General features: G+C 37.6%; 1 protein-coding gene across 1 annotated transcript in view; it reads right to left on the bottom strand.

Annotated features, from left to right (window-relative positions):
* The window catches only part of CUBN (cubilin), a 282,230-nt gene that overhangs the window by 150,361 nt on the left and 109,224 nt on the right, over positions 1 to 22,645 (bottom strand). The window contains exons 28-30 of the mRNA XM_051963617.1: positions 10,441 to 10,622; positions 2,302 to 2,476; positions 141 to 310 (exon numbers count right to left, since the gene is read on the bottom strand). Coding sequence (XP_051819577.1) covers positions 141 to 310; positions 2,302 to 2,476; positions 10,441 to 10,622 — 527 coding nt within the window. The remainder of the gene's footprint in view (positions 1 to 140; positions 311 to 2,301; positions 2,477 to 10,440; positions 10,623 to 22,645) is intronic.

Consider the following 22,645-nt stretch of genomic DNA (forward strand, 5'->3'; position numbering starts at 1 on the left):
GTAGAAAGCACTTGGCAAATGCCTTTCACCTCACATAAGAACAAACAAATTAATGCAGTGAACATGTGGGAGAAATCAATCCATGTGTTGCCATAGTAATAAGATTTGTTAGAAATAATGCTTGAGCATTTGCCACTTACAGTAATACATGCATCCTGTAGTTCAAAGTCAACGTCTGTGAAATTTAAGAGAATGTGATGGTTTCTGTCCACTTGAATAAGCCAGGAACAGTCTGTGTTACTCCTGTAAGAATGGGGGTAGTTTGGAGAATGGATTTCTCCACTGGAAGCCTGGAAAATGCCCCCACAACCTGTAGGAGAGAAATCAACCAATTCATGAAAAGAATATCACATCACATATATAAACTTCTCTGCTTTTTATCTTAATCCTACATGAACATGCCCCATTCCCTTGGCAATTATAAAATCCCTTTTAAAATGTCATTCTATTGAAAATCTAATGAAGTGAATGTATATGAATGATTTCCCACTCAATTGAACCTTTGCAAGAAAAGGAAAATTTTTTTAAAAACCCTGAAATGAATGAAATACTGAAGGGAGGAAGAATAAAATGATATCCAATGAAATAGTTTTGTGATGTAAGTAAAATCTACTTTTAATCAAACCCTTTTTTGGTCTTCTTTAATAATACGAAATATTAATTGGAGGATGCCCATCAATTACAGAATGGCTTAAGAATTGTGGTATAATGGGATACTCTGTGCCATAAAAAATTTTGAGCAGTTTTCAGAAAAACCTAGAAAGATTTACATGAACTAATGCTGAATGAAGTGAGCAGAATCGAGAGAACACTACAAAGTAACAGCAAGACTGTGTGATGATCTACTGTGATAGACTTAGCTTTTTCAGCAATACAGTGATCCAAGACAATTCAAGAGTCATGCTGGAAAATGCTATCCACATCAAAGCACACTCTTTCCAGTTTTTGTTTTTTCTTTCTTATAGTTTTTCTCTTTGGTTCTGATTGTTCCTTCACAATATGGCTAATGTGGAATATATTTAATATGATTGTATATCAGATTGCTATCTTAGGAAGAGGGGACAGGGAGGGAAGGAGAAAAACATCTGGAACTCAAAATCTTATTAAAGTGGCTGTTGAAAACTATTGGAAAAAATAAAATACAATTAAGAGGAGGGAAATAATGAAATGGACTATCAATACTAATTATTCTTTCACCATCATTTCCCCCCAATTCTCCACCATTTTATAATTTCCCTGTTACTATCAAGAGCACTGGGGTCCTTCCAGTCACCCAGATCCGCTTCTTCAGCATCATCCTCAATCCCTCACGCTTACCTTCCCTAGCATATATAAATCTATTACCAAATGTAGTGTTTGTATCTTCAAAATTTCTCTTCTGTGTGTCCCCTCCCTCTGTTCCCCACCTCCTCTTCCAGTTTAGATTCTCCAGTCTCTAGTGTAGACTTCGAATTGGCCTTCTGTAACGGCCTTCTAACTGGGTTCTGCACCTCAGGCCTCTGCCCACTCCCATCCATCCTCCCTTCAACTGCCAAGGAGACTTTTCTAAAGCATACATCTGCCCACATACCAAAAATTTCCTATAAAATGAGCTCTAATGTCTCCTTGTACATGCAGGTTTAAGTATAAACTGCTCTCTTTTTCATCCCCTGGCCCCTTCCTCCTTCTCAGGCTTACAGCTCTGTTTGTACACTTACAGACATTTTATAATCAAGTCTTACTGGGCTATTTGCTACTTTCTCATATGATATCCCACTTCCCCCTTCTATACTTTTGCATTCTCTGTGCCCCCAAACTGCCCTCCTATGTTCCACTTCTTAGATTCCCTGGCTACTTCAAACATCACATCTGCAAGAGACCTGTCCCAGGCTCCCAACTCCTGTGCCTTCTCTCTCCGATTACCTTCCATCCACTCCCGCTCTCTTCACCTCCCCGGCTCCCCTTCTCAGGATGCCCTCTGGTTCAGAGTCCTCAAGATAGGGCACCTGGAGCTGAGCCCAGTACTCGAGAGAGGATCTAACCAAAAGGACCATCACAGAATGAATTTTCATTATAAGGTGAGGTCCAGAATCAATGAATAGATTTAGTTTCTAGTTCTACATGAGTATTTCCTATGAGTTTCTGAACTAAACTCAAATGTTTATCAGATAAATATAGATTGCTTTAGGCTGAAGAGTGATAGTAAGGAAGCAGAAAGTAGGAAGTGCTTTCTCCAATGACTATTAATAAACTTAATTCATTGAGTCTTTCATATGTGCTGAGCTGGAGAATTTAGTTAGTTTGGAATTTTGATAGACTCACCATCAGGGAGCTCTAGCCACGAGGCATTGAAACCCCTCCCGTTTATGCTGCTGTCAGTCTTGAATCTGACTGCTATTGAATTTCCAGCACTCGACACTTGCAGAGGATTCTCTCTTGATCTGGAAGAACACAGCTGAGCCACCCGAGGAGAATTAAAATCAGGACCACCATACACCTGCAAGGGAATATGGAAAGAAAACGCCTCAATTAAGTGATACATGTAAGCAATTGCTGCCCATCCTTTGGTCTGTCAGCTCTCAGGTCCTAATTTTCAAGCAATCCAGTAATTTTAAGTCTCACTGGACTATCTTATTATCATTTAAAAAAATATTAATTGGATGAACTTCATTTTTTTTCGTTTTTTTTAAATTTTTATTTAATGATTACTTTATATTGACAACATTATCCCTTGCACTCGTTTCTTTTCCGATTTTTTTCCCCTCCCTCCCTCCACCCCCTCCCCTAGATGGCAAGCAGTCCTTTATATGTTGGATATGTTGCAGTATATCCTAGATACAATATATGTTTGCATAACCGAACAGTTCTCTTGTTGCATAGGGAGAATTGGATTCAGAAGGTATAAATAACCCGGGAAGAAAAACAAAAATGCAGATAGTTCACATTCGTTTCCCAGTGTTCTTTCTTTGGGTGTAGCTGCTTTTGTCCGTCATTTATCAATTGAAACTCAGTTAGGTCTCTTTGTCAAAGAAATCCACTTCCATCAAAATATGTCCTCATACAATATCGTTGTCGAAGTGTATAATGATCTCCTGGTTCTGCTCATTTCACTTAGCATCAGTTCATGTAAGTCTCGCCAGTCCTCTTCTGTATTCATCCTGCTGGTCATTTCTTACAGAACAATAATATTCCATAACATTCATATACCACAATTTACCCAGCCATTCTCCAATTGATGGGCATTGGATGAACTTTAAATGCAATTATGTGCTGTCAAAAGCATTCACTTTGCTCCAGAAATATACTTGAAAAATACAGCTTTCCTAAACTATTTGAAGATTGCTTTATCAGCATGAATGGTATGGACTAGTTAAAAGGGATTCCTTTCCCAAATTAAAGGGGAAAAACAGAGTTTCAAAGATTATTCATTTTTGTTACTTTTCATAAACTTTAGTTTTTCCACAGGAGTGTCAACACTGATAAAAGATATGATTTTCTGACTTTGGGAATATGTCTTTATATGTACCTGTGTATACATATATATATATATGTATATCTATATATATATACATACATCCTCAGAAAGAGAATTCTATAGACAAATCATTCCTAACCCAGGAACTTTCATTTTTTCTTTTGTCAAAATATTTTTTCTTTTCCTATATCTTTACTTTTAATTGAGTAATTAAAAACAAATAGAAAACAAACAAACAAAAATAATTCCCATGTGCACAGCAGAACATAAGAGAGGATTCAAAATAGAAAGAGATTTCATTTTCTATTCTGCAGCAAACTTCATCTAAAATTAGACATACAGGAGCAGGAACTTCAGCACAGGTACTTCTGCTCTCTCATTGTTCTTCATCTTCTAGGTACCTCTGGCCCTGCTCTCCAAGGAGCCCGTGTCTGCACCCTGTTCTCTGGCCTAGAATCACGACTTATCGGTCCTGCTTTTATCTGTGCCTACAATCCCTTTAATAAATAGTCTCATAACCTCAATGTCCTAACATCAGCTCACTTACAGAAGGGAAGAAGACCGGTTAAATGAAATCATACAAAGGAGTGAATGACTAATGGATGCTTGACACAGCAGAGGGTACATAGGGAAAATAAGAGTAATTAGATTGGGTCTTGGACTAAGTAGTAGAAATTCATAAACAAGAGTTTCTATTCAAGTTAACTGACAACTGTTACTAAAGAAATCTTCTGTGAAGGTCTCTATCGGTGGACAAGAGAAAACAAGATTTCAAACTTTCACTCCTTGGATCAAAAACCATAGTACCATCTTGGACTCGGAACGTAGAATTCATTAACAGATGAGAAAACTAGATGTGAACTGCCCCCGTTAAAAGTCACACAGCTTAGAGTGAGAAAGCTGGCTGTAGACCTCAAGCCCTCCGACTCGGAGCCCTGTGCTCTCCCCCAAAAGATGCTGCCCTTGTATTAATAAGAGACCACTCCCATATCCTTGAACTTCCTGGAAGATCTTGCACTGGTCTATCGAGAGCTAGGAAATGCAGCTTGTCTAGTAAGTGCTGATAGAGGAGAATAAAAAACAATGAGAAAGCTCTTGAAAAAGAGTGTCTCTTGAATCCACAATGACTCCTTTGTCTCTTCAGTTCCTTCCAGTCCTTTGGGCCCAGATGAATGAAACAGCTGTTCCCATGTGAGCTCTGTTTAAGGATGGTAACGGCAGAGGAAGGAGGCAGCCTGAAGCTCGGATCCTTTGCAAGGATTTGATGTTCCTGAGGCCTCCTGAGCCCCATCAAAAGGCCAGCTTGGAGGGGAAGGAGGAGGCTTACGTGTCCCTTCACACAGACAATAATCCAAGTGGCAGAACTGAGGCTAAAATGAGCCATCCTCCATCTTTGTCCAAAATACCCTTTCCCACTTTCTATGGGTTTCCTTCTTCAGCAAAAGGTGATGATGTTAAAGTCATGGACACCTGCCCAAAGCAGGACACCTGGACAGCAGGGGTGAAGAGTGGGACACAAAATCTACAAGGAGCCTAGCTTCATTTAGGAAAGCTGATAGCAGGTCTTCAAGCAAAGATTAGATCACCAGCTGTATGGTATTGATGGGATTCTTATTCATGTGTGAGCCTCTGATGGCCCTTCCAACTCTGAGCTTCTGCGTTAGAATTCATTTTAAATGATGCTTATTAAGCACTGTGTGCTCCTGGTCCTCCCCTGTGTTCATTCTGAATAACTATTTCACTCTCAGGGAGTACAGCCCCTGGTCTACTTGAGTGAACAGAAGAAACAAATAGGATCTTCTATAGGTTTTCTTCTCAGGATAGAACTAGATGGTGAGAAAATAGAGAATAATGATGGGTAGGGAGTATACTCTGGCTCCTGCCTCCAACCAGGGAAGTTAAATCTGCCTTTCAGGATTTCAGGGTACTCTGAATATTTCTATAAACTGTATTTTCTCCATTATTAGATGCCAATGATTAGCCCCACAATCCATTTAATCACTTAACATCATTTAGCTTTTAGGGTGGGGGGCATATTTACTTTGAAATTATAGTGAGAACAAAAGTATAAATATCTCCCCCTAACAACAATGACAGCCACATGATTAATTACTACATAACAGTGGTCCTACCAATTTTATATTCAGATACAGTTTGACAGATCACTCCCAAAGGGAGTGCTCTTTGCTTTTGGGGTGTCAATGCTAGACTGGCTGCACACCCAGACTTTAACATCCTGGGCTGTTGGACTTTTCAAAACTCATGAGATTTTTCACTTAAAATGGAAAAAACAATCTTTTTACTTAAAATGGAAAAACTATACTGTGGGGGGGGGGGGGGCGTTCAAAGATCTGTTCATAGGATGATTGTGTCAGAGAAGAGAAATACCCTAAGATCTTTCCCCTTACAGAATTCTTCCTGGATGCTGTGAGGGAAGAAGTCAATGAGGTCTCCAAGAACGATGAGGCAAAGAGAACGAAGTGAAAGCATGTGGTGGCCAGCCCTGACAGCATTCTTGGAGATACTCCCGGTCCCAGGGATGTAGCCAGTGGGAAGGGGGCTCCTCACAGCCATGTGGTGTTAGAGAATGACTGGGGAGAAGAGGCTGGAGCTGACTTAGCCCCGTGCAGGACACTCTCAGTCCTGGTTACACACACACACACACACACACACACACACACACACACAGAAGGGTCCTCCCTGACCCCCGGCTCAGCAGACCTTGGGGAGCAGTTACAAGGCGACGCTGCCTTTTCCACGATCTCCCCAAGGCCCTTCCATTGCACTTCACTGTGTGATCCCCCAGAACAGATCCCCCAGGCCCTTCTGTGGGGACGCTAGCTGACTCCCCTTCAAGAGCACCAGACTTTTAGTCTGCTCTAGCCTGGAAGGATGGGGCCAGCTCATCAGCTTCTGGGGAGAAATCTGACTTTTACCCTGGCGTGAGGACCAGAGATGTAAGGATGCTGTTAATTTTATTGGCTGCCCCTCAGCTCCGGCCTTTCCCCCTCCTTTCACCGTTAATGGGGTTAAAGGATGATGCAGCCTTTTAACTTCGTCCTCAGCCCTCGCCCACGGCCCATTGGATGCTCAGGAATCAGCGCCATGGAAATGGTCGGTTGCTTCAATGCGACAACAGCCTCTTGGTTGCTCATAACATGGGAATGCTGACTTGATTGTAACAGTAAATGGAGCTAACAGAGCAGAAGCAAATGGTCAAAACAGACTAAAACCGCAGGCTTTGAGATGTGCTCTATCCCAAGCCTTCAATCAAAACACATTTTTATCTCTGAATCTTGTGTTCCCAGCAGCCTGATTTTGCTTCTCGGCCGTTTAGTCATATGCCAGAGTGCCCCATGAGCCACACCCTGGAATTCTTTCCATCTCTTCCCATTTTGGAGAGTCATATGTTAACTATTGGTTGCGTTTGTGGAGGCCAAAAGTAACACTTTATTGTTTTTGCCATGGAAACCCTCCGGCCTGTTTTTATGAAGCTGTGTGAAAAGCGGGCTGCGCTGACACAGGGAAGGGAAGGAAATCCACCCGCAGGAGCCATAAACCAAGACAATGGCATGTGCTGGGACACTGGGCTCCCCCTAGTCCCTACAATGACCATTTGTAAACAGATTGTCAGGATAAAGAAAACCAAGGTCTCTCCGCCCCTAAAAGAGCCAAGAAAGTGATGTCTAAAATGCGGGTGTTTATCTTTGTGAAGCAAGAAAATATGCTTTTATCATTATTATATTTTATTGTAAAATTATATTTTATTATTTTATATTTATCTTATTATTATTATTATTTTAATATACGTTTGTGATCAGAAGGTGACCCGTGTAGAGACACACTTTTCCATGGAAGATAAATGGGTCATTTTCATGACAAGATAGATGGAACCATGCAGCAGACTAAATGGACACTTTGTTCCTTCCTGCTCTCAGTAATCCCCCCAAGGAGGAATCATGCATCAGCCATAGAGCAATTAGAGCTGAATCCAGAAAATAAAAGAGAAAACCAAGCAAGGTAAAATCTTTACAAACTGACATTGGAGAAAGCACCCTTCGCCCATCAGCCTCCCACTGGCCAAAAGGATGTACAAACTAGGCTGCAGGCTTGGGCCCCGTATTGGGAGGGAGGAAAATTTCACTCCCTGACAGTCTGCTATCACACAACAAGTAGTGGGATTTCATACAGAAAATTGGGAAAATGGCAAAAGATGGGGAAGAGTTGGTGTTGGAAGGATTAGGGAAATAAGGGCGTGCTGATGCATTTGTGGTGGAATTGTGAATTGGTCCAACTATTCTGGAAAGAAACTTGTAATTAAGCCAAGTGAGTGACTAAAATATTAACATCTTCTGAAACAGAAACTCCACAGTTAGTTATATACTCCAAGGAGGTTAAAGCAGAGGGGAGGAAGGGAGATGTAGGAGGGCAAAGACTGTTTATATACACTAGAATATAGCCTCGATTTTTTTTTTGGTAACAGCAAAGAACTGAAAAACAAGTAGATACTTTTCAAATAATCAGAAAAGTATCTACAATTTCAATTTTTAAAAATGACCAAAAAAAAGTGTAATTGAATGCTTAGAAATGTTAATGACCAAGCCTAGTTCTAATGAAGAAATGTGAGAGAATACCTTGCTTACTTCATTGCAGAGATAGGGGATCATTAGTATGAAACACAGCTTATAAATGGCAGAATTTTTTCATATATTAAGTTTTTTCAACTTCATTTTCTCCCCTTTTAAAATTTCTTTATTATGAGGAATGATTCTTTGCAAGGTGGGACAGGAAAATGGGAAATGTAGATGATATAAAACAAACTCTATCTATACAAATGCATTTTTTTATTTAAAGGGAATATTCAATTTTCTTCCATGTATTTGTTTTATGGCCTAACCCAAGTGTGAATATTCTGGGTAATGAGCATGAGTGTCCAGAGAGCACCAAGAGCCAGGCTTGCTGGGTCAATTATATTCATGTGGTTTTCTCAGAGGGAAAATGAAAAAAGCCCAGAGTAAGACTCAGAGAGGCAACCTAGTCAAGAGAAAAGAGCCTTGGATCTAGAATGAGAGGATCTGGATTCAAATCTTCCTCAGATATTAAATATCTTCACCTTGGCCCCCTCATATGAACCCAGATAACTCAGGAACCCTGATAGACCCCACTCCGTGATCTTCTGCCCCAGCACTTTGTACACTGGCCCTGGCAGCTGTGGGGTACCCCAGGGGATCCAACACTGCAATGTATTGAGCTCACAGCCAAGACAACAGCAATAGGACATTGTTTTCTCTTCAAAAACTGTTTGTTCCTATCAAAATGATTCGGCACCAACCATGTCCATAAAAACACTCTGGAATGTGATTTCTGACCTGGGGGCAGAAACAGCTTTGGCTGGGACCTAGTGAATTTTCAGTGTGATAACTCTGCAATGCAGCCTGGTTTCCAAAATCAAGCCTGAGCGACTTACAGTAGATAAATTCTACCTATGGCTTTCAAACTGGTAGGCTTCGAGATTTTTAAAGCTAGCCTGTTTGTGAATACACATTTATTAAGCAACTACTATATATTAGACATTGTGCTGAGCCCTTTAAAAATAGTATCTCATTGGATCCTCACAACAATCCTTCAAAATATGAGCTATTAAAATATCCATTTACCAGATGAGGAACCTAAGACAGATGAGGTTAAGGTGCTTGCAGAGAATCACCCCACTAGCAACTCTCTGAGACTATTTGAAATCAGGCTTTTTGAACTCCAGAGCTAGGATTGTCTCTATGGATCAAGAGATTCCCTCCAGAAAGGCAGCGTGCTTGCTCCGAAATATATCCCATTCTTCTCTTATTAATGGAATGTCTCTTTTCTATTTGGGAAACAACAGTTTGAAATTAATTTTAATTAAATAATTAATTTAAATTTTTAAAAATTAAATTAATTTAAAATTTAAAATTCATGTGAATGTGTGTGTGTTCATGTAGCTCCATACACCTGTCAGTCATAATGATTGAATATGTAATCAGAAATGACTTTTCACAATCAATCACTAAATCAGCATTTATTAAGCCCTTATGATGTGCCTGACACTGGCAATACAAATACAGGAGTAAGATGGCCACTTCATCCAAGAACCCCCTTTTTACATGGGGGAATACAACACATTCCCAGACAAGTAAAAGCAGGATAAATACAAAATAAACTCTGAATGCTGAGGATGGGGCATGAGACAGAACTAGCAATTAATTAACTTAAATACAATTAAATCTTCCAACTTGTGATCCCACAACACTTTAGGGTCTCAATTATTTCCAGGAACAAATGTAAAATCCTCTGTTTGGCTTTCAAAGCTTTTCCCTACCTGGAACTTTCCTGCCTCTGCAGTCTCCTTATATCTAAAATTCCCCACAACATGTACAATCCAATGACAGTAGCCTTGCCATTGTAGCCCACACAAAACCCCATTTCCTGACTTAGTGCATTTCCCTGGCTGACCCCCATGCACAGAATGCTTGATCCACTCCACCTCTTAGATTCCTTTAAATCTCAGCTAAAATCCCTCCTCTGGCCAAAAGCCCTCCTTAGTCTCCTATAATTCTATCCCTGAGATATTCTCCAGTTTCTCCTGCATGTGTCTTATTTGTACATAGTTGTTTGCATATTATCTCCCCAAGTAAATTGTTCTGTCCTTGAGAGCAGGGAGTGTCTCTGCATTTTTTCTCCAGTGCCTGACACACAGTGGATGTTTAATAAATACCTGCTGACTTGACAGCCCTCTGCAAGGGAGGTCTTTGGGCACAATTAAAAAATAAAATTCCTTTAGCTGCGTGACCCTGGGCAAGTCGCTTACCCCCCAATTGTCCCAGCAAAACAAACAGACAAATAAATAAATGAATGAATGAATAAATAGATAGATGATAGATAGATAGATAGATAGATAGATAGATAGATAGATAGATAAATGATAGATAGATAAAATAAAATAGAATTCCTACCTCAAGGACATCAAATCTGCAGTTTGAGTGGTATTCCACATCGAAGTCTTCAATAGTAAGCTGAATACTGCTTCCTGGGGCTGTGTGAATGTACCAGATACACTCCTTATTGGATGGATACTTTTCTGGGTACTCGGGGCTAGTAAAGAATCCAGAAGGTCCAGTCAGCTCCCCACCACAACCTGGTAAAAATAGCATAGCTTTAATCAGTTATATGTGGGCATGAGTGTCTAGAAAATGTTCAAAACCATTCAATAAAATGATGGATATACAACAGGGAGGTTGATAATCATTTTTTAAATTTTGTATAGGATTTCTAATTTCATATTCCATGAACTTTCTAAGAAAATATAAAGTTTATAAGTATGTATGTAGCAGAGTGGATAAAGCACAATATTTAGTATCAGAAAAACACCCTCAGTGTTTCCCTATCAAGTCACTCAACATAGTTGTGTCTCAGTTTCCTCATCCATAAAACAAAGGGGTTTATGACTAAAATTAAATATTCACCAAATGCCACTTATGAGTCCAGCATCATATAACATAAGCATCAAGGCCCTACCATGTCAAGAACAGTATGCTACTAGTGATGGGAAAAAATATAAAATTTAAATCAATAAAGGCCCTGCCTTTAAGTTTATAGCCTGTCATTCATCACTGTTCCTCTCGATCTAAATCTAAAGCATTTCATATTTAAAATCAATCAATAAATATTTATCAAGCACCTCTTCTGTACTGGGCACTGAACAAGCTTCTGGGGATTTAAATGCAATGAATGAAGTAATCCTTATTCATAAGTAAATTCCCATTAATGGAGAAAATAATAAGGACAGATACAAATATGCTCAGAAAAAAAGTTGGGGCAACTAGGTAGGAAAGAGTGCCAGGACTGAAGCAAAGAAAACCCAAGTTCTAATCCAGGCTCAGACACTAATTAGCTGTGTGATCCTTTAACCCTGTTTGCCTTCAGTTTCCTCCTCCTAAAGAAAATGATAAACTACTCCAATAGCCTTGCCAAGAAAACCCAAATGGGATCAGGAAGAGTCAGACATGACTAAAATAAATGAACAACAAGAATAAAAGTTGGCAAATTTCAGATCAATGAGAATTTCTAATACTCATGGTCATATTAAAAAAAAAAAAAACATGGCTATCAAATTTGATAAAGTTTTCTAGATATTGTCTTTTATAGCTTTCTCCTGATACACACACACATACACACACACACATATATGCAATAGAAATTGTACCTTCTTTTTTGCTTAAAAACTTGCATGGATCAGAAAAGGAATCCAATGAAGATTTCAAGAATTAAAGTATAAACTGCTCCCACCACTCTCCAAAAACATCTCAAACTGCCAATCTTCACAGTCCCATTCAAGATTTTTTCTACTTAAACCCACAGCCTAGAGGTAATATCTTTTCTGCAAATTGTCTACTACACGTCTGAATTTCAATAAATGCTAAATTATTAAAAAGCCAAGATTATAGCAGCATAAAAAGGTTGGTATAATTAGATTGCCAAAACTCTTTATGGCATCGGTTGAATATTTTAAAAAATAGAAGGGCCATGAACAGGTTAGGAAATATTCTTTCCATAACACATCTCAAGGAAAATATCCCTGATAATGAGCCAAGGACAACATAAATTGCATATGCACTATTTTTAATAAATTGGAACAGATCTGCTTGTCGTGCAGGTAGGAAAGGCTGCTCCTGATGCACTCTGGGTTTCAGCAGGGTTTGCCATTTTATTTTTCTGTGAAAGTAGTCGCATCGTATGCTGTGACTACATAAATATCTGTGAGGAAGTAATATTGACTGTTGGCACCAGAATGTAAGATAATAATAAGCTTTAAAGTTATGTTTTACATAAAATAACTCATTTGAATCTCGCTCCATTTCAACCATCAGAGAAGTTATGAAACCATTTTAGTTGTCATTATATGTAAGAATTTCATAATTGTTCCCTTGGTCCATTGCATTCCCTCTCTGATTTCAGTGTCTTCATAAACAAATAACAGGGTCCCTATGCCCACAGGCTGATTGATGCAAACCAAAACAGTAATATCAGATTCTTGGCTCTCAATGCTATCTGACTGCAGTGAAATATTTTAATTTGTTCAATCAAAACTCTAGAAACTCAATGCATTTTTTTCTTTTCTTGGTCCCAGAGGAAGTAGTTTTTTGTATTTTCTTGGGGCAGAAATGTTCCTTTTAGTAGGATCTCACACACTGTACTCTAAGAGCATGGGTGACTTACCCAAAGTGGTACAGTACCTGAAGCCAGGTCTTGTGCCTTCAAGTCCAGGGCTTTTCCACTGTACCATATAGTCTCCCTACCTTCTTCCTCCTACTTTTATTTAAGACAGGTACAACTGATCGTCACAAAGCTAAGAGGTATCTGAGGCTAGATTTGAACTTAGAAAAATGTCTTCTTGACTACAGGCACAGCACTCTATACACTGCGCCATCTAGATGCCCAAAGCCAATTTAGTACAGACAAAACTATGGACGTGTTTATTGGGTTTAACACTAGAACTAGAACTTAGATACAAAACTTATTAAAAAAAAAAAAAAAAAACAATGAAATTTGTCCTTTCATGGAGTGGAAGCTTTACATCTTTGTCCTACTGAGCTCTGACAGATCATGGAAATACTCATTCCTAAATTCAATTAGAAATATGGATTACTTACTACTGCAATGCAAGTTTTATAGTTTGTTATGAAGGCTCAATATCTTCACCTTTAAGAAAAACACTACTCTGTGGCTAAACTAGCATCTACCTGAGTTAAGGAAGTCATCTGGCTTTTTCCAGTTTGGAAGAATCAATTTCCCTGAGTTTTTATTGCATTAAAAATACTTATGAGTTCTGTAATTCAATGAATTACAGAATCTCTGAATAAGAAATACTGATTCAATGTATACATGAACAGAAAAGCACTTTATAATATATCAAACAAGTGGGTATCCATACTCCTTTTAAAAACTCTAAGTAATTATGGACACATTACTGGCCCAGGTAGCAATATCATTTGGGCCAGTTCTAACCAGCAATGTTGTTAAGTTCAGTGACATAATGAATCCCAAACATTTAGCAAACTTTAAAATTATATATATATATATATATATATATATATATATATATATATATATACCCCCACCTAGTTCATCAACCTCAACACCTCAACTGACAAGTTTCCTTCTTTTATCTCAATCATCCATGGGGATGGGATGGTCATGTCTGCCCATGACCCATAAATCAATCAAAAAGAAAATATTTTAAAGTATCTGTAATGTGCCAGATACTGTATGAGGCACAAGAGACAGAAATATAAAGAATTAAGCGGTCCCTACATGTGTCATATAACCCCCTAGAGTGGAAGCTCCATAGGGATGGAAGATTTGTGTTTTAGTAGTTATCACTCTTCCTCGAGTGCTTAAAATTGTGATCATGCACATTAAGCAGGTCAGATGTTTAATTTGCTTGGCAAATATTTTGTATGTGCTATTTAGTAAACATGCTGTCTACTCCAATAGAGTGTAAACTCCTTGAAGGCAGGACATATTTATGTTCTTTTGTCTTTGTAGAAAGTGCTAGTAACCAATCATAATGGCTGGCACATAATAACTGCCGGATAAATTGTTTATTGTTTGAAATTCTTGTTGAGTAATTGGTAGATATTTGATTAAATGAATTGAAAAGTAAATCACTAAGATCCTTTCTTAAAATTTCAGTACATATAGAATAAGCTCTTGTCCACAAACAATTAACCTTTGAAAAAATAGCACTGGTGACTAATCTTTAGTTTATTTTATTTTCATTCCAACTCTCAGTCATAAGCCCATTGATATGACTTTATATGGAGGAATGGAAGACTTGAAAACTGTTTCATAACTTATTTGTGTAAAGGGAAGGAAAAAGGAAAAATAATTTAATAATAATAGCCTATAATTTGCCAGTACTGTGCTAAATGTCTTACAAATATTATCTCGTTTGATCCTCACAACAACCTTTCCAGGTAGATGCTGTTTTTATCCCCATTTTTCATTTGAGGAAATTGAGGCAAAGAGGGCTGGTAAGTGTCCAAAACCAAATTTAAACTCATATTTTCCTGATGAGGCGAAGTGGTCTATTCTTTGTACCACCCTGGCTACCTGAGTAGGTCACCTCAAAACATTTACATAAGAACACTTTGTGAACCAAATTTTGTCTTTTCTTAGATAGCAAGGAAAAAATCCCAGCCAGGAATTGTAAAATTTCAAAGCCTCCCTGAACCCTTCCCAATTACATTAAATGTTTCTACTTTCCTCTCCTATTCCAACACCTTATTTGAAGGAATGACTTTAATAAAGGCACAGGATGCCAAAAATAAAGATAAATAGGAATAAAAGCACAGGAGGCCATGGTGCATAAATCCTCATAGAATGACTCTCCAGAAGCAATTGCCTTCCCATCCCTTTTGCATATGGGTGGGGAGACACATTCGGAAGAAGAAGGGAGAGGCTCGTGTTTCTCTCCAACTGTGAGCCCTCCAGTAACCAGGAGAAAGGCCTGTTTTATTTTTGCATCACTAAAACCTCCAGAGGATAGAAAGAGCAAAGAAGAAATGAAAGGGTTGAGGGGAACAGTAGGGATCATGGACTCATTCTGTTCCTCCCAAACCGCACCCTGGCTTGAATCTCTGAGGAGTCAGGAACGTTCACAAAATGTATGAAATAATTGAGCCAAAAGAGCTCTATCTACAGCTGGATAGATAGAAAGATAGATACGTATATATACCTATATTTACATAATATATGTGCATATATATACATATATACATATTTGTATGAAGAAAAATCTTTCAAAACACGATAAATAAAGGCATACATGTGCTTTATTAAGGTGTCCTAGCCAATCATTTTTTCCCAGTAATTTAAAAATGAAAACGGTTTCTCCATGGTCCCTTCAAATATGCTTTTAAATGAAACTGATTTCCCTCCTTTTGCACAGTGGGTGGTTCCAATCTGTGGGTGGCTTTGAACTGATTCATCCCAGGCATTAGCTAGTCTGGAGAGTTCAGAATTTTCTGAAATATCTGCCACGGGAGTTTAGGCCAGACAATCTCTAAGGTCCCTTCAGCACAAGAGTTCAATGATTCTATTCAACAGAAATTATCACAGAAATTATGTAGTTAAGGAACAGGGTATATATCTATATGAATGTAAAGGATAACAATAATATCATATATTAATATTAGAATATAATATATCATGTATATATAATATATCATGTGTATCTGTGATAGAATGTATGTATTTATGTAGAAGTAAATATCTGTGTATATAATATACATAAATATAATATACATAAATACATAAAATATGTATTTTATATATGTATGTCATATTTGCAAATGCACATACACAAATATACCTATATATATATATATATTCCATATACACCTATATATACATATGCACCATATGTCTACATTATATATTACATATATATAGTATATATTATGTAAACACACATATATACCTGTGATTTCATTAAGATAGGGAACTCTCAAGTGGTAAACTTTTTAAGGAATACAGCCAGTCACCTTCTCTGCTACTTAAAGTCTTAGAGAGTTGCCTAGATCACTGAGGGTTAGATGATGTCACAAAGCCAGTATATATCGAAGGTAAGGCTTGAACTTAGGTTTTCTAGCCTCTGAACCTCACTTTGTAGCCACCCTTCCCCTTTTCCCTACATCGGTCCACACACACACATGCAAACAATAGTGTGGTTCAGTAATCCTTCCAACTAAGGGTACAAAAGAATATCTACATATTGTGACCTCCAGCATAAATCACAAAAATAATAATTCCAGTATTTACTTAGAAATCTGTTGTTAACTCTATTTCCACTATTTGCTAAATGACACCGGAGGGGCTGCCATTATTGATTGATATGGAATATTAATGGAATCCACGGACCAAGATGATAAGAATAATAACACATTTTTTGTGTGTGTGGCACTGAGAAAAACTCTGGATCTGGCAAAAGCTTAATAATCTAACAATCAAGACTTTAGAATTAGGGATTGGTCAGATCATAAACAGGATGAGAAAGAAGCAAAAAAGAAAATTGTTCAGAGGTCTAGATTCATACAGTAACTGATAAAGGTGAAGTTAGTAGCTGGCAGGTCAATTGCTGAGACTATAAGGAAGAAAAGATACTATTGGAAGTCGACCAAAAGAGAAAAATCAGATTTAAAAAGAGAAAGGAGGTAAGCAAGATCGGATTTGGTTTCGCATTCTCAATAATTAAGGATACTGTCATAGCAAAGGCTATGTTGGTGCACCACTGCATGACCCATCATTGTTTCTGACTCAGAACCACAAAGAAGGACACAAAGAATTTCCCACTGTGATGAACTTGGAGGAAGTTCTCTGTTTTCAACATCAGAAAGAGAAAAGTGTGAAAAACTAGACTGACATTTATTGAACGTATCCACTCTATGGACAGACACCAGCAGCTGGGATAAATTTTTGTTTACATCTACACTGTAATTTTTAAATTAATGAAGAAGGATTTCACAAGAATGTGCCAAATTAGAACTATTGTATCCATGAAGTGCTCTGCACAATGCTGAATTAGTATGCCGCGGGTGTCCTTCTCAGTGCAGTGAGAGAAATGAGAGAGGAAGAGTCATCATTTAGCCCTATCAGTAAGGGATGATATCTTCTCTATGTAAAAAGGTTAAAGAATTCATCTTAGTCTGAAAAAAAATAACCACTCTATTAGTTTTTCCCTCTGGGTTAAATGCATCTCCCCTTTACTCTGCAAATTGCCGCTGCCTCCCCAACGGCTTCCCTTGTTTCATTCATTTTGGATACCCCTGAAGAGTTTTCACACCAACCATCTAGAAGTACATTGGGGGCTGCAGAAATTACCAGTTATTTTATGAGACCAAAGGGACTGACTGGGCTCACTTCCCTTGAACTAGGCAGCGATGACTCTGGTTCTCCTAAGCATATTTCATAAGTCTCACGTAGCTATTTGATGAAATCCCCCAGATGGGCAAAATTTGTGGAGGGAAAAAAAGAAATAACTTTCTTTTTAGAGGACTTCTAGTTTTATGGTCACACTCCCATTCGGGATTACTCATTCAAAAACTGTTTCCTTTAAACGGTCTTGAAAAATATTTTCAGGGAAAGGGGCCAATGAATCACCCCCTGAGGATACCTAATTACCTGCTTCTCCCCAATTCCTCCTGTGTCCTTCCACCACACCCTCAATCTTCCTTCCCAAGGAAGGTTTACACAGCTTAATATACCACCACTTGTGCTGGGAGTGACAATGACCATAACCTTTGGGCCTTTGGGACTCCGCTCTCCTAGCAACAAGGTTTGTATTATGCTTGGGAGATGAGAACATGAAAGCAGCCAAAGACATCCCCTAATCCAACTTTTTCATTTTACATATAAGGTAGCTGGGCCCCAGTTAACTGACTTGTCCAAGGTCACTCAGGTCAGAAATGGCAAAAGTGGGCTTTGAATCTGAATTCAGCGAGGTGAAACCATAGTTCACAGAGCACGGGGCCTGGAGTCAGGAAGACTCATCTTCCTGAATTCAAATCTACCCTCAGCTACTTATTAGCTGTGTGACCCTGGGCAAGTCACTTCACTCTGCTTGCCTCAGTTTCCTTTATCTGTAAAATGAGCTGAAGAAAGAAATTGCAAACCGCCCTGAAAGTTTGCCAAGAAAGTTCCAAAAAGTTTACAAAAACTTGGACATAACCAAAATGATTCAATAAACAAAATCTCTAAATTCAAATTCACTGCTCTTTCCTCTGTATTAGAAATCATTAAAACCCTGTACGTTCAGTTCCATTCCCTTCATGGAAAACTAATGGAATATGCTGGGATTGCAGGAGAAAAGGACTCTAGCTTCAAATCCCAGATCTCCACACTCTACTCTTTTCACTTCCATGTTGCCGGGTCCATTAGCTGTATGGTCTTGGGCAACTCATTTAAATTCTCAATCAGAGTTTCACCATTTGTAATATGTGGACATTTAGATTATCTGTCTCACAGAGCTGTGGAGAGGGTTGCACAAATTATATATGCACATACACACATATGTATGTATGTATATATGTGTATATATGTATAAATATGCATGTATATATATGTGTGTATATATATATGCCCACAAAGATTATATATAAACACAGAGAGACACACACATATATACATACACATATGCAGAGTGCTTTGCAAAATTTACAAAAAATTAAAGAGGTATATAAATGTTAATTCATATTATTATCTGAAAAAGTTCCACAAATATATATACTTGATAGAATGCCATGTGGTTATTGAAAAGAAAACTAGATTTGGAGATATCAAACCTGGATTTCAATATCCGTTCTGCCAGTCACCCAGGCAATTCACTTAAGCCTTCTAAAGCAGAATTCCCTCATCTGTGAAATGGGAGAGAGTGAATTCAATATCCCAGGACCCCTCCAGCTCTAGATCTAGAATTCTATGATAATCTGGCCACAAAATTGCCCAGGATAAGAACTAAACTTTTTTTTCCATTGCTATGTTCTCTGATGTTCATGGGAAGAAAGAAAAAAAAATTATGGAAAAATAAGTTACTTCCTTAAGCAAATTGTTAACTTGATCAGTGCACTAATCATTTGATTTAATTTAATTACCCTTCATCTACTCTCCAAAGAACATCTGGGACATTTTCATCATAATTAACTGAAAAAGTAGTCTTTTGAATAAGAAGTAGCCAGTTAATGCAGTTAGTCTGCAAATGACTGAACTTAAAGTAGAAGTTTTATCAGATGGAAGAAAATGATCATATTTCTTTATGTGTATGTGTATGTATTGTGGGTGTACACTTATATGTATGGGTGTGCATGTATATGTGTGTGTGTTTGTAAATGTGATGAGAAGATATATGAGTGTATCTCTATGTGTATGTATACTTAGATGTAATGTGTGTGTATATATACGCACAAACATATACACTCCTATGCCATGAGCAGGTAATGTTAGAAGAGAAATTTAAAAAAAAAACACCATTTTCAAAGATTTCTCACAGCAATGCTTAGATCTGTGACATATCTATAAAATATATATGGAGTAGGTAAAAGCAAACCTCTCTGAACTGTAAAGAACTACAATGAATTTGATATTGGTTCACCATCCTCAATGGAACAATTTTTGGAAACTTTTGCTATAAATTTCGAAACTAATAAAAAATACTAGTTTTCTTTTTCTCGTGCTGTACTAGAAAAGCCTGGAATTCCCCAGAAAGCATATGCAATGTCTATCACAGAGTTGCTAGGTAACCAGGACACAAATAGAAAGGTCAAGAAACCTGTACAGACTGAACTCCTTCCTTTTGCCAGAACTGCAGGGGCTGCACGAATGGAACGCTGCATGTTTTGAGAAGGTGGGGGTGGCAAGGGGAGGTTTGGTTATGGCTGTTCGTGATGTACTATTTCAAAGAGTGTTCTTGGAAACAGAATGCAGACTTTGGTGAGTGAATTTGGGATGATGAGTAACCTTTAAAAAACCTCATACTCTTTGAGAGCCTCAGATTTGCTCAGTAATGAGTCCTAACCACTCGCCAAAAAATGAGGTTTTTCTCTCCCCAGTGTGAAATCAAGATTAACTGAATGTACTTTGAACAACAATGTACACTGTTGTAGTCAAGGATGTGAATAATCTTCGAGTCTGGCTTTTTTTTTTTTTAACTCTGAAATTTCAGTCAATCTGTGACGTCTAAACTCAAGGAAGATTCAAAATCTCCTCAGCATGGCTCCTCCCTCCTCTGCTCCAAGGGTGTCCACCACAAGCCATCCATCCACACTTTCTCCTCCCAAGTACTAAGTATAGGGATCTGAGGAGGAAGAATACTTGTGAAATAAAAATAAATAGGCCATAGCACATCCTCAGGAAAGTCAGCATAGTTACAGTGGGTAGAGGGGTTAGTGTGACAGATTCAGAAAGACAAAGGGTTGAATCCCTTTTCTGCTATAAACCATTTGTTTGCTAGTGATCAAGAGAGAAAATCTTATTATTGCTGTTGTTCAGTCATATCGGAGTCCTCATGACCTTGGAGTTTTCTTGGAAAATGGCTCACCATTTCCTTCTCCAGCTCATTTTACAGATCAGGAAACTGTGGCAAAAAGGTTAAATGATATTTCCAATATCATATAATTAGTAAGTGTCTGAGGCAAGATTGAATTCAGGTCTTCCTGACTCCAAACTCAACTCTCTAGCCACCGTGCCATTTAGCTGCCCCAAGCAATCTATGACTATTAAATTAACAACAAGATGCAGTAGAGGGAGTTTCCAAAAACAAAATATTTTTAGTAAACAATACTTTCAGTTCTTAATTTGGTAACTTTTCAGTTGGTTAATAAGCTCCTGGTTCATCACAGACTCAGGACATTTAGCTTTTACAAGATATTCCTTGCTCATCATTAACCTTCTCATTAGCTTATTCTTTATCAGACTTTAGAATAATATGAATAAAGTGTTATAAAGTGTTATAAGATGTATAAAGTTTTCTAAACTAAATAATTATCTGTATAGGTATGACTAAAGAAGCCAATGTTATGATTAATGAATGTTCAAATAAGTTCAAACTCATTTTTAGCTATGAGAAGTCACAAACAGACAACCAAACAACTCTAATAGGTTGATACAGAACATCCCAGGTGAATGGAGCCCCAATCTAGCTTCAGAAGTATCAGATAGCTACATTTAAGTACATCTACAGATTATATATAGAACATCAATGTAAATATACGGAGCACAAGTGTAAATGGTTGTATTTTTTTTTCTTAGCATAAGTACATTCTCTAAAAAAAAATCATTTTAAAATATTCAGCATTTTTTCTAACTTTCTACATAAATGGAATTTTTTAAAATCATGGGAGCCAAATGGAAGTAATAATGACTTAGCAGATTTAAATTGAACAGTTTTAGCCAGTTTAAAGCAGCTCTTGAAAGTCAATTGTTAAATATTCAGTGCAAGCATTTACATTTTAGATAACAAATACTATGAGTCAGTTTGATGTAATAATTTGTTGAAAGTCTAGACTTAAGAATATGATAAATAAGATATTTATAACGAAGATTCAACTTAAAAGTGTTCCTCGTACTTTTTTTTTCTTTTTCTTAGAGAGCTATCTTTTACATACTTACTAGCATGCTACTCTCATGTTTGTCCTGATTTGTCATCTCTAGGAAGTTTCCCAAACCTAAACAAAGGAAGCTTTTGCACTGATGTCATATTTGAGGCAGAATGCAGCAGGTATTGTAACAGTCCTCTTTAACGTTATATCATAGGTCACCATTGAAAGGGAAGTCCAATATGTAATTCAATTAAAACTGTTCAAGGAATTTAAAAGGAACCATATAGTTACTCAAAATGAGATTAAGCCTGGATACTTCTTAAACACTTCTGAAAAAGCCCTCGAATTCTTATAGGCCACAACTCCTCAAAGATACCACACGCTCATAACTGAAACCAAGTATTTTCAGTGTTGGGATTTTTTTCCACATTTTACATGGTTGCTTTTTGAATGAACATAATAGCTGACATTGACATTGCTTTTTAAGGTTTGCAAAGTACTTTATCTAACTTATTTCATTTGAGATATAAACCAATAGAACAATCTTTGTGACTTTTTAAAATTACAAAATACTTTTAAACCATAAAATTATGTTGACCTATTAAATAATAATTCCACATTTCAAAATCATGTCTCTTTAAATGATATTGTTTGTCCTTCATTTCTCAGAGAGGATCATGACATCAGGGAGATGATTTCATGACACACAAGTTAATTGGAATTAAGCGAGGGAGGACTAGGCAAAATCACCTGCCTCACTTTCCCTCCAGAGCCTTCTGGAACCAGTGACCAGATAAAGATCAAGACGAAAAATAGACATAGAAGTCAATCTAATTTGTCCCATTTTTATCCACATGTGGCTCAGGTCAAGAGAAGAGAAACAGAATTAGATTATTCTCCTTACTTCATCCCCTTCCATCATCTTTATGACTTTAACATCCATTTTGGTAACTATTTACTAGCTGTACTTAAATTCTGTTGTCACACAGATCTCCAGCCCATCCCTCTTCCCAAACCATATTTTCACCAAGTCAGTACATGACATCATTAACAAGAAGAATTGTTT

Source organism: Antechinus flavipes, chromosome 5, assembly GCF_016432865.1.
Source record: "Antechinus flavipes isolate AdamAnt ecotype Samford, QLD, Australia chromosome 5, AdamAnt_v2, whole genome shotgun sequence".
Lineage (NCBI taxonomy): Eukaryota > Metazoa > Chordata > Mammalia > Dasyuromorphia > Dasyuridae > Antechinus > Antechinus flavipes.